Here is a 17,334-nt window from a genome sequence, read left to right as displayed (position 1 = left end):
GGGCTGCTGAGCGCAAAACTAATCAGAGCTTATACCCATGGCCCGGTATAAATATTCAAATGATCCCACCAAACGCAGCATTGATATGACTATTTTATTCAATAAGGTCTCAACATGGTTTACGGAAACTGTTTCACAGCTACTGCCAGCGCGCTCGCGGCGCACAGAGACGGCGGTAGCCACGGTGCCGGCTCTCTCCCGCCGGCACCCGCGCGCGCAACTAAAGGCACAACAAGCGGCAAGGCCGTCCGGGCGCCGGGCGTGCCTTATTACAGCCGCCCGGGCGCAGCGCAGCCAGGCACTGCCGCCGGCAGCGCGCAGGGCGCCTCTACCCAGTACCCAAACTAAACTTTGGCAGATACGGCGGCGCGCGCGCGACCGCCGCGCCGGCAGGTTAAACAAGGGACTGTTTTAGACACGTGCGCAGGCGCGCGCGACACTAACGCGACGGATACAAAAGACTGGTTACGCGACCACAAGTAAACACAACCCCTCGCGCGGCGGAATGGGCCATATAACAAGAGAGTGGGCCGCGGGGACCGGCGGCGCCGCGCCCGCGCCATCGCGGCCGGCGGCGAAGAGTGGCGGCTGAATTTTCAACACTTTTGCGGCGTGAGGCCGAACGCGTAGCAATATATCACAATTGCCTCCAATAAATAGCTGTAAAAAAGCCGCTCGGCGCGCACGCGCGTGTGTGTCTGTGTGTATCAGTGTATGTGTGTGTGTTGTGTGGTGTGTTTGCCGGTCGGGGCCGCTCGCTGTCGGGGCGGCGGGCGGCGGGCGCACTAGCAGCACTGCTTCCTGCCGGGGCCCGAGTCGTCGGTGGGCTCGATGGTGATGGGTCCAGCCGAGGAGGGGCGCGGCGCGTCGTCACCGTGGTCCGGTATCTGCTTCTGCGACATGATTCGGTAGATTTCTGCCAGCGGAACGGTGGGTCAGAGGCCGGGTCACCGGGGGCTGGTCGGCCGGCCGAGGGCTGTGTGTTAGTGCGACACGGGTGGAGGATAGGCTGGGTAATGAAGGGCGTCACAGACACTCGGGTAACGGAGAAACAGGCGGTCAGCTGCCACGCCGTGTAGAGATGGCAGTATGGTCCTGACAGGTCACAGGCAGTGATCGGCCGGGCACACACAATACATGACGTGCGAACGGATCTTACCAGGGACACAACCACAGAAAGATGAACTCAAGAAGGTAAAGCGGAGCCATTCACAGAAGCAGGCATGCAGGCAGGTCTGATGGTGCCAGTGACGTTCTTCTAAAGCCCAGAGATCACACTAATAAGCAATAACAGCTCTCCGAATTCACAACTAAACATACGATAGGCGTACTTCCGGGGCCGTCAAACAATTGCCCAACCGAACACGATGGACCACCTTTTAAAGAAGAAAACGGCGCAACGCGGTGCACAGGGACAAAGAAACGCAAAGGAAGCGAAGTGCAAGATAGAACAATAAGTCCACAAATTAGCCGGTGCCGATAAGTATGAAACAGAAAGTGATATAAGTGCAGAACTGATGGCTTCAAGTGCTCCAGTGTCCACATCCAAAGCAGGCATAAATCGAAGTCCACAAGCAGCGCTTCAAAGCCGCATACGCGGACGAATCCCCATTGATTCTGTGGTCCAGGAGTCGGTAGCGATGACTGGCAGGAGCAGGAACGGATGAGTTCAGTGGCTTCGATGCCAGGAGCGCTGGATCAGGGGATGGCGTCGAGTCGATCCAGGAACACGTGGTCGAAATGTGTCGCACAACTTCACAGCCCTTAGGCAGCGGACACCAGCGTATAAGTCTCCATACTAACGAATGCCAACATCTGCGTAAAAAAAAAACTATGGCATAGAGCAAAGGTGTGACTGATTCTCTATGCCTTTCAGCTGTCACTGAATAAGTCTCCTGAACTGTTACCCAACAGACTTGAAAACAGGTGAATGTTTAGCTATAAGTTTTTCAATTACGTCAAGCACACTCTTTACAGCTTCGCACTTGCACGAAACTTGACGTATCACATCCAATTACACAGCAGTGGAACGCCCGAGCTGGTTTCCTCCCGCCGCCCTGACCGTTCGGTCCCACTCTGCACCCTCCCCGTGGCAGTCGCCGACTCCATGCGGACCTGTCGCGTGGCGGAGCCGCGGCGGCCGGCGGCAGCGGCGGCGGCGCGCGCGCCGGCTAGTTCTGGCAGCACTGCCGGCGCACGTTATCCGTATTGACCGTGGGCTCCACGTGAATCGACTTGACGTTGTGGGTGGGCGAGTCTTCGTCAGCCGGCTCGCGGATCTGTTTCTGCGAGACGATCCGGTATATCTCTGCAGCGGGCGCCGGCCGGCGGTGTCAGAGGCGGGCAGCGCCGAGCGGAGAGGAGGCGGCAGCGCGGCCACACACACACGGGGTGCTCAGTCACACACACTGACGTGGACACCAGGTGACGACGGAGACCGGACAGACCGAGGGCCACCACCAGCAGGATGTGTGTGCGGTCCAGTTCGGATCTCGAGTACAGACTCTGACCGGCCTCGGACGAGCGAGAAGGACGGATGATGGAGGCGCCGGCGGCCACAGAGGGCGGCACTGGGCGCCGCGGTGCCGAGGAGAGCAGTGGTGGTTGGTTAGTGGGGTGGCCGGTGGGAACGGCCACACGGCCGGTCAGCTCGGGCACAAATTGCAGCGACACTCCACGGCACACAACAGAGCCTGTCTACAGCTGTACACTCATCGAGCGGCATCAGACCTGACGCAGAGCCTAGTCAATCGACTGATCGACAACGTGAAACTGACTTGGGCCGTCTGCGAGATATTGTGATCTATGATGAAAGCAATGGTTCGATCAAAGTATCACCAGCAAAGTGAATGAGCAGCTGAACATATAATAATGTCGTTAAACTTACAAAGCACTTACTGACCCCGTCCAGCTTTAAATTAAAATGCGTATCAATCAGCATTTGTTGATAGTGTCCTCGTCTCTAAACAGAACCAATGAAAACTAAAATGAGATTAACTTGAAAATTATGCATGCTAAAAAGAAGTCAGCGACAGAGATCGAGCCCAATTTCGCCAACCAGTGTCCAATTTAGAACGGCATCACGAAACTCTACTCCCTGAGCGCGGAAAAATCATTACTGAATTAGCGCCATCTTTCGTGCATGTCACCTGTCCACCAAACTTCGTTTAGGAGGCACGCTATCTTTGACATACGCGCCAGCGGTTCCACTGAAATCGCTCACATGGGAGACTAAAAATAGATAACACCGATTCACAACCCTGGTAGCTCCCAGCCTTTCCAACAAAACGACATATAAACGATAAGTGATACCCCTGTAGCACCCAACCTCTCGTAACAAAACGATACCTGTATAGCACCCAATCCTCTCCTAACCAATGACAATTGATAGGTACTGCGTTAGCACCCAGTCTCTCTGTAGCACCCAACTAGCCTCTCCTAACGAATGATAGGTACTGCGTTACACCCAGTCTATTCCAAAATGACGCACTACGTAGACCAGCTGCCGTCCGTACCTGTGAGAATGTTCTGGAAGGCCGTTTCGACGTTGGTCGAGTCCAGAGCCGAGGTCTCGATGAAGCTGAGCGTGTTGCGCTCGGCGAAGGCCTTGGCCTCGTCGGTCGGCACGGCTCGCAGGTGTCGCAGATCCGACTTGTTACCTGGTGATACACAGGGAGGCGGGTGAGCACACTGAGGAAGGGGAATCGATACTGCAGAGCCGGACAATCTACCGGAGCATACGGGGTATGCGTGTCATCGGATAGTCGGGAGTGATGATAGAAGTACGGTTCATTAACTTTTCATCCGCTTTGGTTTCGTTTCATATATGTTTTATCAGCAATACGATACTTTCATTAAAGGGACTATCCCACCTTCTAAAATGTTGTTAAAACCAGTTAAATTGTGCCCGACTTTATAGATTGGATGACCAGGAACACAGTTCTGGCATTTATTTTTCATTAAACATCTTAGGCTTCCCATATTCCAAACACAAACTTTCAAATATGTGACGTCACAGCCCAAAATTACCTCCTTCCCCAGGCCACATTACTGTCATAAAGCTGATTCTTTTTACTCTGTAGGCACCACAACAAAGTTCAGACCAAGTTTTAAGCGATTTTTCAACGAACAAACCCATTTAAATCAGAATGACTAAACGAGGTGACGTCACACTAACGGTCGCTCCATGTTGAAGATAGAGCCTTGTACAAGGCCCATTTTCAAATGAAGGGAACGAATTTCTTCAACACCAAGAGGCCGCGGGGGTTGCAACCTAGATAGATAGTGGTTTCTGAACCTCGCCGCAAACTTGGCTATCTCAACTCAAACCCCATGTTAAAGGTGGGATAGTCCCTTTAATATGACGTTCCCTGAATCTTGATGGGCATAAAACTATATCATTTAATCATTCCGCACACGTCGAAAGAACACATCAAACATTGATCAAGTACCGACCATCATACTAAAGAGGAGGGCCCATCTGACCTCAAATAACAAGTTCATCCACAAGAAGCGGAGCACCGTTCCACACTCCTCAGTGCGACGACAGCATAACCCAGCATTAAGCCAGTATAACGTCCATATGCGGTCGCACCCTCCCCCTCCCACCCGGTCAGACACGGTTCCCCGAATCACGGCCCCCGGCGCTGCCAGACCGCCCGGCGGCGACCCATCAGAATGTGACTGTGTCACGCACCGCCGAACCAGCTCTGCTCCCTGTCCCCGCCAGTGCCACCCCGCCGTCCGACCGCTGGGCTTCCGTCCCATCCAGCCACCCCACCGTCGGGCGGTCCCCGACCTCCGGATGTACCGCGTTCAGCACACCGGACAACAGCTTCATCCCAGCACCGTCAGGAGGGCGACTATCAATTCCGGACCTCGCGTCGGTAAGGCCGAGACCCAGCGCTCTGCGCACCACGCAACGACCCAATGAATGAACTAACGACGGTCGATCCGAGGAGAGTCATATGAGTGATACTCTGATGGCCAATGACTGACGTACTGGTGATGACGACCCAACCCTCCCGCTATAACGGCAGTGCACATTAGGGGAGGCGGCGCTGACGTCACCTAACGAGTCTGGCGCTGCGACCGCCCGCCGCGTGTGCCGTATCGGTTTAATCTCAACGGAAATGCTGGATACGATAGGACGGCGTTGGCACAATGCTGTCGTCGTGCCGACATCCGCGGTTGGCATTCGGCGATGCACAAGCACGTTTGACAGAACGAATGTCGCAACATATCTCCCCTTGTAACACTGCTAAGTCTCATGAAACATGCATCTGAAAATCCCTCTGAGCCGTGACAAATCTATCTCCAAAACCTTACCCTCTCATCATAAAGCTAGCTAACTTCAACTGTTCAACACCAATTGGCATTACACGCTCGCTGCACGCCGCTACCCGGCGCCCACCGCCGGGCCCACTCCAGCCGCCCACGGTACATAGAATACTAGGTAACACCGGTTTGTCCGCTCAACACAGGGCCAATGGTCACCACTTTCTTCAGCTGACGTCTGTGACCTTGAGCTGACCTAGGATGATAAACAGCTGACAATTTAGGCCATTTGGAGCTCACTTGACAGCTGAAGTGCGTGATTTAAAATATAAATATTTGTCAGGCACTGACAAAAGATATTATTCACCAGTCATTTTTTAAGCACATTCTGTCATAAATTAGTTGACTCCCTCTGGTCTTCCACACGGCAGAAAATGCAAGTGCAAATTCTGCCGTCTTGAAGTGAGCCAAACGCTTATGATACACATGATCGTTTCTCTCAAATCACAACGGAAACTGCGAGAAAACAAGAGAGAGTCGGACTCTACAAATGAATGAATTTGGAAGAAAAATAGCTGTATTTTTTCCTGTGGAAATGTTGACTTTGAAAACATTGGCCATCAACTTTAAAATTGCCCCCAAATATGAAAATGTGTGAATTGACAAAACAGGCAATCTTGCTGTTTTTGCCCAAGTTTGTTCATGATTGAGAGAGATTCGATGCGAAAATGCACTGATATATACTTTTGGAAGCGAGGTCTCGATCAGTGTATTAATTTTGATTTTTAACTTAACGCTAGTCCCACTTTTCCCTCCAAGAAAATATATTTGTCAATTTTTCAATAATCATATTATGCGTCATTACTTTACAAATAAAGAGAGTCGGACCGTAATTCTTTCAAAATGACTGATCGTGCTCAATATCTATCGGAATATATCAACAGATTGGCCAGACTCATTGGCTAAATATGTTTAAATTGCATTTTTCTTACTTTCTGCAGAATTTCCTGCAAAATTTTACTGTAGTTTAAGCTGCGTTTCCTGCAGATTGTGTTCACAGACCAATGGGAGACAAGTATTTCTTCATCAACAGGTTTATTCGCCATCAATTGGTCTAGCTGGTGTTTTTCGTATGCGCAGCTTATGTCACAGCTGCGTAAGAACACGTTCGCTTTAAATCATTATGGGTATTTCTTTTCGGAATATCAAAGGTCAATGTTGATGTGTTTCATAAGATTTGTGGTGGCGGGATTATCGTCATTAACTAATTACTTGATAGGGAGTGGTGTAATTCCCGCACGACTGTTGACTTTCATTGTAATTGCCTGAGCTGGTTCCTGGGCCGCCTCAGATAGCAGGATGGTGTGTCAAGTATCAACTTGACAGGAAGGTGGGTACCCAGACACTGAAATTTCTGTGTAATTTGCGCCAAAAATTAGGTACCTTTTTGTGCAAAAATTAAACCCTTTTTATATAAAGCACATGTGCACATCTACTGATCAAGGCTATATCAAGGCTATGGCGTCTGCCGCCATGCGCCGAATTAGGCGCATGCGAAGTTACCTACGCCGGACATGCGCTGAAATTTTCGGCGCAATCCCGCCACTATGCCGGACATATTAGGCATAACGTGTATTATTTCCAGTCTGGTACAAAACAAAAATCAAACCTTACCTAACCTCATGTTGCATGTTCATATGAACTGTAGATCATATGTTTTTTTGAAAAAATACCCATCTTTCATCCTTTCAGCATACCTACAACCTACTAAACAGCCTTGGTATCAACCTAGCATTCATACTTTATCTGCACATACATATTGATATATGTGGTATGTTTTGTCCAGTAGGTTATATGTGGTAGGTGAGCCGTCAGGTGCCTACATGCTATCATTTGTCATGCTTTGATTTCAGATGGTGTCTTGTGGGCTTTATAGTGGGCTTTGTGGCCCTCGTGCAAGGGTTAAGTGTTGATGCACATAATGCAATGTGTTTTTTCCATGGGCGCAGGAACCTCACGTAAAGTTTGGGGGGGGGGGGGGCAGAGAACTTCAATGTCACTTTGTGGGAACCGTAATACCCCTATGAACAAATTCTTTGCAGTTTCGTGCTCATCTCACCTTGCCGAACCATTTCTTGCTCTTAGTTTTGAATTTAAATGAAAAATAAATATTTTACTTTAAAAATTAGCATAGCTGAAAAGTGGGGGCATGCCCCCCCCCCTCCGCTCCTACGCCTATGGTTTTTCTTAATGGTACAAATCATCCACATTCATATGTGAAGGGTAGGTAGCTACCTACAGAACCAAATCAATGCCTCAATTGCTCATTGATTTCTTACAATAAGTCCCTCCTCTGCCAATCGCACTTAAGTATCTACTGTCACAATGCAGTGTGCGTCATGATTTCTCAACTCTATGCAGTGCTTACAATATATTTCCATTTGTCAATCACATATTGTTTTTTTTTTACAGGCTTTCCGGTTATGACTGAGGCCGGCATCTCACCTGTCCTGGCTACGCCAAATCACTGCGGATGCCGGATGCCGAGGACCGGAGAGCCAACCGCTTTGAGGCGTGAGCTCTGTGGCGTGGCTCGAGTGACGGCTACGGCGCCGTCGACCTGGTTGAATAGCTGGGGCCTGGACGAGGGTCACAGGGTGCCCTTAGTACGGTGGCCAATCGGTTACGTCCGAGGGGCGCTCGAACACGCTGCCGTCGCGTGGCTGCCGGCGGCCGCCCACTCGCACGTGAATCTTCTGGAGCGAGGACTGCGAGAGGCGGCCGCATCATCACCTGTGTCCGCGCTCAACACCGTGCCACGCACTAATGGCGGAAGCCCGACTTTCTCCGATGGAGGAGAGAAGCTGGACGCTGGCTGCCAGGCTGCTGGGGAGGACGCTGGCTCTGCCATCAGGGGACCCCCTGCGCGCGACCGCCAAGGCCTCGGCACCGGCGCGCCTGTCTTCGGTCCGAGGCTGGAGATTGCGAGGCCGCCAGGCCTGGGCGAGAGCGAGAATCCCACCGTGTCAACAGACGGCTGGCGTCACCTTCCGGTTGGACGTGTGCCCGATCCGGGCTGGGGCCACGGCGGCGGAAAGGGAAAGCGTGGCTACGCTGCACCTCGCGTTCCTGCCCCTGTGTGCTGTCCGGCTTTGGACGGACGGATCTGCGGAGGGCGGAGTCTTCAGGTGCTGGGCGGGAGCCGTGCTGGTCTGGCTGTATTTGTATTTGTATTTGTATTTACATTTAAGAGCGATCCACATACAAAGTGCGTGGCGATTACTGCTCAGAATCCGTATCCGCGGCTGCTGATCTAATCATTCAAAACATTTGCACATTCACGAGGGTGCCCTTAGTACGGTGGCCAATCGGTTACGTCCGAGGGGCGCTCGAACACGCTGCCGTCGCGTGGCTGCCGGCGGCCGCCCCGCGAACAAGGACAAGGCTGGACGAAGAGGCCGAGGAACTGCGGGCCCCGGCCGGAGAGCTGTGCTTTAGCTACCGCGCGGAGATGGTGGCGCTGGTGACCGGTCCGGAGACCCTACTCGGAAGAGACAGAGACCAGGACCTGCGTTCCGTACCTATCTGCTAACTGTGCGGTGGTGCTGGTGTAGTGCAGCATTTTTGGATGGATAGCTACATTTCACGATTAAATAGCTGTTACGTTTCAGTGCAGGTGGCGTGACGAACAATGTGGTAGTTATCTGTTGGCCACTTCTGCGGCCGCTGCTATTTCCTACTCGAAGGCGGGCGCGCTGTTTGGCTGGGCCGCCAGGATGTTCCCATTATGTGTCGACGACAAAGCGAGTGAATTCGTGTTCTTTTAATGCACAGAGGTCTGTTGTTGTATATTTGAAGTTTTATTTTAAGTTGACGATTGCGAAGGGCAGATTCATCTTCTCTCTTTCATTTGTGTTGCCACTTTATCGTTCAGGTTTGTTATAAGTGTCCATGCGGCTTGGTTGTCATCTTTATTTCTGATGTATTTTATTTTACGAACATGCTGGCGATCAATGCAATACACTTTTGGTTAATAATGCTGCTTTAGCTCTGATCCCTTGTGGTATGTCTTGACTGTACTACTGCGATAGCGATTTTTCCTCACCAAAATATGCAGGCAACCAATGTAAATGCTGCCAAAAGTTTGTCATTACGTGATGTATCTTAAAAACATCGAGTTCCTGAACGTGGTCGTGTACTACGTAACCGGAAACTCAATAGGACGCAGAATTCTGTGAAGCAAAACTACAGAAGTGAGGCTGGCCACGCCAAAATCAAGTGAGATATGTCTAGCCTTTCTTCAGCCGCCAAGGCTTCGATAGACTATCCCCGGGTTCGGTGTCTCTCGAACTACGAAGATTTAACGTCGTCCGGCCAATCCTGGTTAAGGTCAGCGGGGATTTAGCTGTGGTTATGGAACAGGATTGGCCGTCCGAGAGACTCCGAACCTGGGGTATGTTGCAGCACAGCTATGTCGACCGAGTGTCGTCGCAAGCTGCACCACTAGACGAGAACAAATAAAACCGTCCCGTCCTAGGCTGACTAGGCTTAGCTAGGTGGCAGCACAGTCGCGCCGGCAGGGGGCAGTGCCACAACCAGCCGACTGATATTTTCGTGTGACGTCAGAACCGGTGCCTCCCTGCAGCCGCCCGACCGACCGCGGCGGGTCAGCTGACCAGCGGATCAAGCACGGCGCACAAAGCGGCGGTCGGTCGGCCGGCCGGCCGGCTCTGGGGCGACCTTGACAGCACGAATGGCGCAACAGCCGGGCCACATCGGGCGCATCCCGGCGGCCGGCAACCGGCCAGCCGCCTCTGACCGGCCTCCGCGCCGCACCGCGCGATCGGCCGCCTTTCTGGCCGATACGCGCTGATAAGGCGTGTAGTGTTCGGTGCCGGTTGATCGGTGGGGCGAGAGGCACGTGCTAGGCCGTGGTTGGGAAGACAAGCGGCGTGGTGGTAGGGCAAGTAATGGCATGGTTAACTGATGAGCGGTGAATCCACGACGGTCGTGCGTGACACGCCGACAGCTGGGGTCGGCGTGGGACGGTATCACGGGCGGCGGCGGCCCAGCGGCGGGCCGTGTGTGGGCCGGTCGGTCCGCGTGACGCCCCCCACGTCACGGACCGGCCAGTGCAGACACCGGACACCGGGCCAGGAGCGCACGGCTGGCCGGTCAGCGGGCACAAACACTCCAGCCCTCCGACAAACAGAGCCCAGCCGCCGGCAGAGCCGGGCGCCGCGCCGCCTTATCAGACCAGAGCCCCGCGGGGAGCCATCGCTGCAGTCGGCGACATCCCCAACCCGACCGGCAGCATAGAGCCGCTATACTTGGACGTCGCCAGCTGGAACCGATCCGGCCGTCACAAGCTACACCATTCATTCAAACCGATGACCTCTCCGTGACCTACAGCGTGACCTCTAACCTCCCGTGGGCCCCGTCAGGAACACAAAGAGACGTTTGGCCACCGCCAATGGAACCTGGACAGCCACGCGAAGCGAATTTCCTGGCGTCCCGACGGGTGAAATAAGGATGAATGTTCCATCACCACTGACGGTGGCCACGCCCCGTATCGCGATGGTCCGCGGTGGCACCAAGCAGCGCCGTCTGTTCCGCCGAACCGTAATATGTCGACGTGATACCCATTTCACACCGCGACCCCGACAGGTTATAGAGTAGGAGGGGCATTGCAGTCGCCACCCGCCGCGTATCTCGCATACCTGAGGCATTAAATCAATGTCGAGTCCACGCCTTGTGCACACTACACCTCTTATCAACCGACCGGAATAATGCTATCAATGAGTGGTGTGATGTGTAAATACAGTCAGCCAGACAAAGTGGCGTGAGCTAATTCATCGACAAATCACATTTCCTCCCTGGTGAATCATATTATCTTCCCAACAAACACCGACAGACGTCATTGTCTCGACAAAATCGCATTAGAACTGCCAAAAGTTACATAAAAAGTTTGTGCGCCGCCATGACGCCATTGCGATTGCGCATACCTCAGGCTCTGATAAGAACATTGGCTAACTAACCGACAAGAACCAACAGTGACTCGGTACATTCAGCTCTATCGAACGCATGATTGGCCCGCTCAGGACCACTCGAAGGTCCGACGAGCATAGGAACGACCGGTACTTTGGCGACTGAGAACGAGACTCCCTGACGATAAGAAACCTGACAGATCAGCTGGGAAACCAGCAAATATCGCAACAAATTCCTACTTTAAGACGAAAAGATATGTAAACCTCGAACGGTCGAGCCCCGAAACGTAAAAAAAGGAAAACGAAATTCCGGGAGAAGTCTACCGGAAAAATTACCAAAAATGTCTTGGAACCCATTGCAGCTCCCGTCTACTTCACAATATTGCAAAACTGGCCGTTTGGCTAGCTTTCCATCGCGCCTAGGAATAAACGCAATACAACGATAACAGACTCTTCCTTTCATCCCAAATACTCGCCTACCAAACGGCATCTACGAAGTACGACATTCTTTCCTCCCCATACCCACCACCCTTCCCATGCATCTATATTCTCCAGCCAGCGCCCCCCCCCCCCCCCCCAGGCGTATCACTGACCTACGAGCATGATGACAATGTTCTGGTCGGCGTGGTCGCGCAGCTCCCGCAGCCAGCGCTCCACGTTCTCGTACGTCAGGTGCTTGGCGATGTCGTAGACGAGCAGCGCCCCCACTGCACCCCGGTAGTAGCTGTAGGCCGTAGGGAGTGAGGGAGGTCATTGGCGAGGTCCGAACTTCTCAGTGGAGGGCTGAACAGTGGAGAGGGGTTGGCTGAATGATCGCACAGCGGAAAGTAGGAGAGTGGCAGGTAAACCACTAACACAAATAGCTACTTTAATATAAGAACATTCATTGAACAGCTCAGGTTCAATCTTATGCGTCAAGTCATAAATAATGGAGATACAAAATAGCAACTATGGTTACCAGAGACATAAGTGTTGCATTTCCAAGTTAAAACCACCTCCATGAGTTCATAGTTAAACACAATTTAAACAACTTGAAAACTGATGATTGACATCATCACCTGAGTCACATCACATCTCTCACAATCACATCTCTGGTAATGTGAGCTCACCACCAGACCCAAAGCAGTTTGTCAGTCAAGAACTTACGCTGATGTGATGGCCCTATACCTCTCCTGGCCGGCAGTGTCCCAAATCTGTGCTTTTATCGTCTTTCCATCAACCTGAGGCAGACAAGAGCTTTGTTAAAACAATGTCACAGGTTCATTCAGTTCAGCACAAAACCATGGGAAACATATCATGCAATTTACTGCATTTTTTCATACTATGGGTAGGTAGATTAGATCATTGTCAAACAGATGCTCTTGCAATTTTTTAGTGGTAAGTAATAAAACACTTAAAACTCAATCTAGTGAATGGTTGCAGTGTCCTAAAAGGACAATTGGCCTTAACACAGCACATTTTCACTACTTACTGATATACTCCTAGTGGCGAATTCCACACCAATGGTAGACTTTGACTCTAAGTTAAATTCATTTCTTGTGAATCTTGAAAGCAGGTTACTCTTTCCCACACCTGAGTCTCCAATTAGAACAACTGTGAACAGAGCATTGACATGTGACTTTTGTAGAAAACTGAACAACAACACTTTACAAATGGCTAGTTTGCAATACAGAAAATACTAGTTTTTCTGGTCACCAAGTAAAATCACATGCAATGAGAGCATTTTGTTTATTATTGGTATAAACTTTTATTAGCTAAAACAGCTTGATTTAACCCAATTCAACATTATAGACAGATACAAAATCTTTGTAAACAAACAACACATCCCAAAGGTACACACATTACTGATATACTAAAAACAATGCCATGTGATTCTCACCTTTGAACAAATAGTCATACTCATCATCCCTTGTGTTACTCATGGTGCACCTTTACAGTGAGACAGGATACAGAAGACACACACTGTTGCTTGCAATCAGTCAGGTGCCTGGAAATGAGAACATGTTAGAGCAGCATAGGCAACCAATGAACACATTAATTGCACAATTGATTAACCCGCGCCCTGCTGGGGGGGGGGTGTTTGAACACCCCCCCTTGTGGTTTTTCGCGAATATCTCAAAAACGGCGGCGCGGAGCGCCGCCGTTTTTGGTACACCTTATCATACATCAATTCTACACATGTTGTGAAAATTTCAGACCAAGGTCATTCAAGGTCAGGTCACCAGGTCACTTGAAGTGACCTCACCTCATAAAAAGTTTCAATGTCTGTCATAGCTACACCGAGTGACCGATCGCTTTGAAACTTTCAGCGATTGCTAAGAGCAATAGCATGTACAAAATGTATATCTCAGAATTTTGATATCGATGACCTAAGGTCAGGTCAATTTTGCGACCTCCCCATTATACGTCAATGGGAGAAAATTGAAATGCGTCTCTTTTGGACGAAAGACATTATAAACACTCCCAAACACTGAATTACAAGTGGTTTAGACACACTGAACATGAAAATGGTGTCCGTGACCCCTGTTTATGCCCTGAGGTCATCTTAGGTCACGAATGGTATCTAACAGTTTTTCGCAAATAACTTTTGATAGAGGCATGCTAGAGCGATGAAAACGCCTTAGATGTGTTCAGCTCGACGATACGGATCGACTGATATGCAACATGACCCTTTCCGGTCAGGTCATGACCTTGACCTGAGGTCAAATTTTCAAGTTGACCTTTCAAGGTCAAGTTATAGTTCATTCGATGCGTCTTGACAAGAGGAACACGATGCCGGTAAAAGTAAGCTCGTACAAGACTTGGGTCAAAAGTTATTGCAGAAAAACTGTTTCCGAAAAAATCGGCTATTTTTGCAGTTTTTGCCCCCTGCAGGCAAAACCGTTCACGTTAGGTCAAATCTGAGAACATTACTCAGAAAGGGCGTTAATAGGGCTATCGAATCCACTTTTCCGCGGCGCTGTAGCTCTATTGGTTCCCGAGTTATGCGTTGGCTTCTTGGAAATTGTCGACATTCGACCTGGAAATCGGCGAAATTTTGCCTTCAATGACCTCTGGTGACCTGACCTTTGACCTGACCAAAAAATTGACCGAAGTGATTTCCTCATTATTTTTTACGCTCTTTCGAACGCCGCCTTCCGCGTATCGCTACGTGGCCCAGGAGCCGAGTTAGAAGGGGGGGGTGTTCAAACACCCCCACCCCCCAGCAGGGCGTGGAAATCCAGGACCCCCAGCAGGGCGCGGGTTAAAGAGGGTTGTAGGGTTATATTGCTATGTCAGAAATTCCATTATCCATAGTACACCACAGTCCATGGCCCATTTTCCAAAGTCCATGGTCATGGAATCCATGGCCTGTGTCCAACAGCTCATGGTCATGTTTCCACATGCTAGCTGGTGGCTCATGGTCCCAGGTCATTGGTCTCTGGGTTATGACTTTTGGGTGTTAATGCAAAGTGTCAAACATCAATGGGATCTAAAGTTAACTGATAGGCACTTCAGTAGGTATGTCCTGCCTGGTCAATGTTGTGTTTATGTTTACATGACAAGATATGCTTGGTATTTGTACACCAGACCAGAGATGATCAATTAACTAGTATAATAACTTGAATGACAGTGACATTATCATGCATTTCACAGTGGCTAAGCTACAGTTCTGTAACATGAGACAATATATATGAAATTGTGCAGAAACTAGTATATGGCAATGCCATTGTTCATAAAAGCTGCATCTGGATTCTGGAACAATTCTGTCTATCTCCCGCCTATATCAGACGAGCATTTAGTAGGCCCCAACACCCGACTGGAAAAAATGCCTCCACTACGCTGAAGTTCTCGGCGGAGGTGATGCGCCGAAATTTCGGCGCAAGGGTTTATGCGCCGAAATTATTTTACCAAGCCATGCTTCATGCGCCGAAAATTTTCAAGGCTTACTGATGGCTGCAGGCTGTAGCCACGCACTTTTCGTCGAGGGGGGGGGGGGCTGGCGTGTGTGTGTGTGGCTGTCTTCCAGTGACTACTGTCTACAGACGGTTGTTGGCACGGTCGACGGGATCGGGCAGACAATAGACATCAGCAGGCCATGCGGGACCGAGCACCAGCGTTCGCTATCACAAAATCTCCTGACTCACAAACTCACTGGCATGTTCCATAACGTAACCTTTATTTTGTTGCCCGGCTCTGATAAGCAGTAGTGCCCAACCGGTGACTGACGCCTGACGGGGCCTTCAACAGGCGTGGTGCAAGCACGGCCGATGGGATCGGGCAGATACCAGGCCACGCGGGACCGATTGCCAGCGTCCGCTCGCAAACCACACGCCGGAAATACAGGAATCACAACGGTCAATACGCACACGATAGCATACGTTATCTGAACTAGGGAATCCGACAATCCATAACCTCACTCGCGACCGGTGAACTGTTCCCGCCGTGGGAGAGTCACAATCAGGTTCACTGAACATGACTTAAATACCCTGAGACGAACACGAGACAAGATAAGTGATATTTAAGATGTTTAACTCCCGAAGACATTTAATCCTCGCCGGCCGAGGGGGGTTGGTGCCACTCCCCGACGGTTTTTTTCGCGATTTACGCCGAAGTACGCCGAAAATTTCGGCGCAAGCCGTCGATTTACGCCGAAGTACGCCGAAAATTTTCGGCGCAAACGCCCAACTACGCTCGAGTTCTCGACGAAAGCGTGCATTTTTTCCAGTCGGGCCCCAACATCCCTCAAGACAGGTTTACTGCTCCCCCGTGTATCACCCAGTGATTTCCTATTCTGGACCATCAGTAAGCCACTTTCATTTTCCTTGCGTTATGAGCAACTTAATTGCTTAATTGCTTCCAATACCAATTTATACTCAGGTCAAGACACAGTTCAAGTCATTCCATTGCAAAATGCATGCAAATGTAACGAAATGCACACCAACTCCCTTTCAATTAGCTCAGAAGTTACATATGACTTATCAGACAAGACTTCTTGTTGGATCGAGTCTTTGTACAAAGATGTCAATTAGTAAATCACTTATCTCCACTTTGCCATACCGCTTCCAACCATTCCTACCACACAAACAGTGAAAATTTCAAATGAAACCCTAGGGACCCTTCATCAAAATCAAAATAATGAGGAAGTAATCAATTACGTTGCTGTTTTGTTCAGTGGTCAGCGTCATACATAAAGCAGCAACATTCACAGAACGGATTGAGATCCCTGTGCAGAGTTGTTCTGAACATCAGGAATCAATATACTCTAACAATTTTAACTTAAATGCCTTAGAGTTTCGTACCATTCATTAAAAAACAATCTAATAATGATATGATGACGCATCAGAGATTCGAAGAATGTGAATGAGGCGAAAGCGCCGGGGACTTGTGCACACTGCACAAGGAATAACACAAGAGATATTGAGCTGACATTCAGGATTACAGTGCAGGGTATTAAAGTAAACATTTATGTACCTTGCAAACTACGCAGTGAAGCACACATTAACGAGAAAACATGTAATGTAGGCGGCCACACACCACACCGCCGCAAAAATGGAGTAGCTGGTGACGCCCCTGCGCATGCGCAAAAGCAGCGACTCAGACTCAAGGAATCGGCTTCTAATAATGGGCCACTAAATTCTTTTTACGGTGAGTTTTCATAATTAAACCGTAAACGGCAATACAATTTATCGCCTTAGATCAGCATCATACCATCGCTAGCTACTGTAAATCTTTTATTACTATTCATCTATACTTTTCATGCTATGTCGTGTTATATTTACACTATAAAGACTTGTTTTGCTTCATTAAGGTTCAGAGCCGGTCATCATGTGGGCCTCCATGGGCCTGACTGATCCATCGAAATAAATCCGCAGGTCATCAAAGTTTCAAGAAGACTTAGCTTAAGCTTGCAAGAAAACCCCTTCAAGTTTCTCGTCGGAGTAACTTGGAACCCATATAGCGAACGATCATAGCCATTCAGTCAGCTGCTACTTTTTCGCTTCTCACGGTGATCATCAGGCGACAACCCACAATTTTTTATATATTTTTTTTTTATAAATTTAGTCCGTATGGTTGAATGGGTGGATTT

General features: G+C 49.9%; 1 protein-coding gene across 2 annotated transcripts; it reads right to left on the bottom strand.

Moving 5' to 3' along the window:
* Positions 1-80: 80 nt before the first annotated feature.
* On the bottom strand, positions 81-16,849 carry LOC122378569 (ras-related protein Rab-11A-like). Of its 2 annotated transcripts, XR_006256041.1 has the most exons (8): positions 16,719-16,849; positions 13,144-13,251; positions 12,736-12,857; positions 12,411-12,484; positions 11,858-11,988; positions 3,516-3,659; positions 2,116-2,308; positions 81-916 (listed from the first exon to the last, which is right to left on the bottom strand). XR_006256041.1 is itself a non-coding variant. In XM_043359794.1 (7 exons), exons 2-7 carry the CDS (start codon positions 13,184-13,186, stop codon positions 786-788), a joined length of 645 nt encoding a protein of 214 aa, XP_043215729.1. In that variant the 5' UTR covers positions 13,187-13,251; positions 16,719-16,849; the 3' UTR covers positions 81-785. The 2 variants fall into 2 exon arrangements, 1 of the variants encoding a protein (XP_043215729.1); XM_043359794.1 differs by lacking the exon at positions 2,116-2,308.
* Positions 16,850-17,334: the final 485 nt, after the last annotated feature.

The sequence above is a fragment of the Amphibalanus amphitrite genome, unplaced genomic scaffold (genome assembly GCF_019059575.1).
Source record: "Amphibalanus amphitrite isolate SeventyFive unplaced genomic scaffold, NRLGWU_Aamphi_draft 000061F_arrow, whole genome shotgun sequence".
NCBI lineage: Eukaryota > Metazoa > Arthropoda > Thecostraca > Balanomorpha > Balanidae > Amphibalanus > Amphibalanus amphitrite.
The sequence above is the reverse complement of the archived record's forward strand: the minus strand, read 5'-3'. Positions and strand labels throughout refer to the sequence as shown.

What these genes read in the sequence shown, in the direction of transcription:
- LOC122378569 (XM_043359794.1), bottom strand. Translation starts at nt 13,186, where the DNA reads ATGAGTAACACAAGGGATGATGAGTATGACTATTTGTTCAAAG. An exon ending in GTATGACTATTTGTTCAAAG is followed by an intron (nt 12,858 to 13,143) that starts GTGAGAATCACA and finishes CTCTGTTCACAG; the next exon opens with TTGTTCTAATTGGAGACTCA. An exon ending in CTTCCAGAACATTCTCACAG is followed by an intron (nt 917 to 3,515) that starts GTACGGACGGCA and finishes TTCCGCTGGCAG; the next exon opens with AAATCTACCGAATCATGTCG.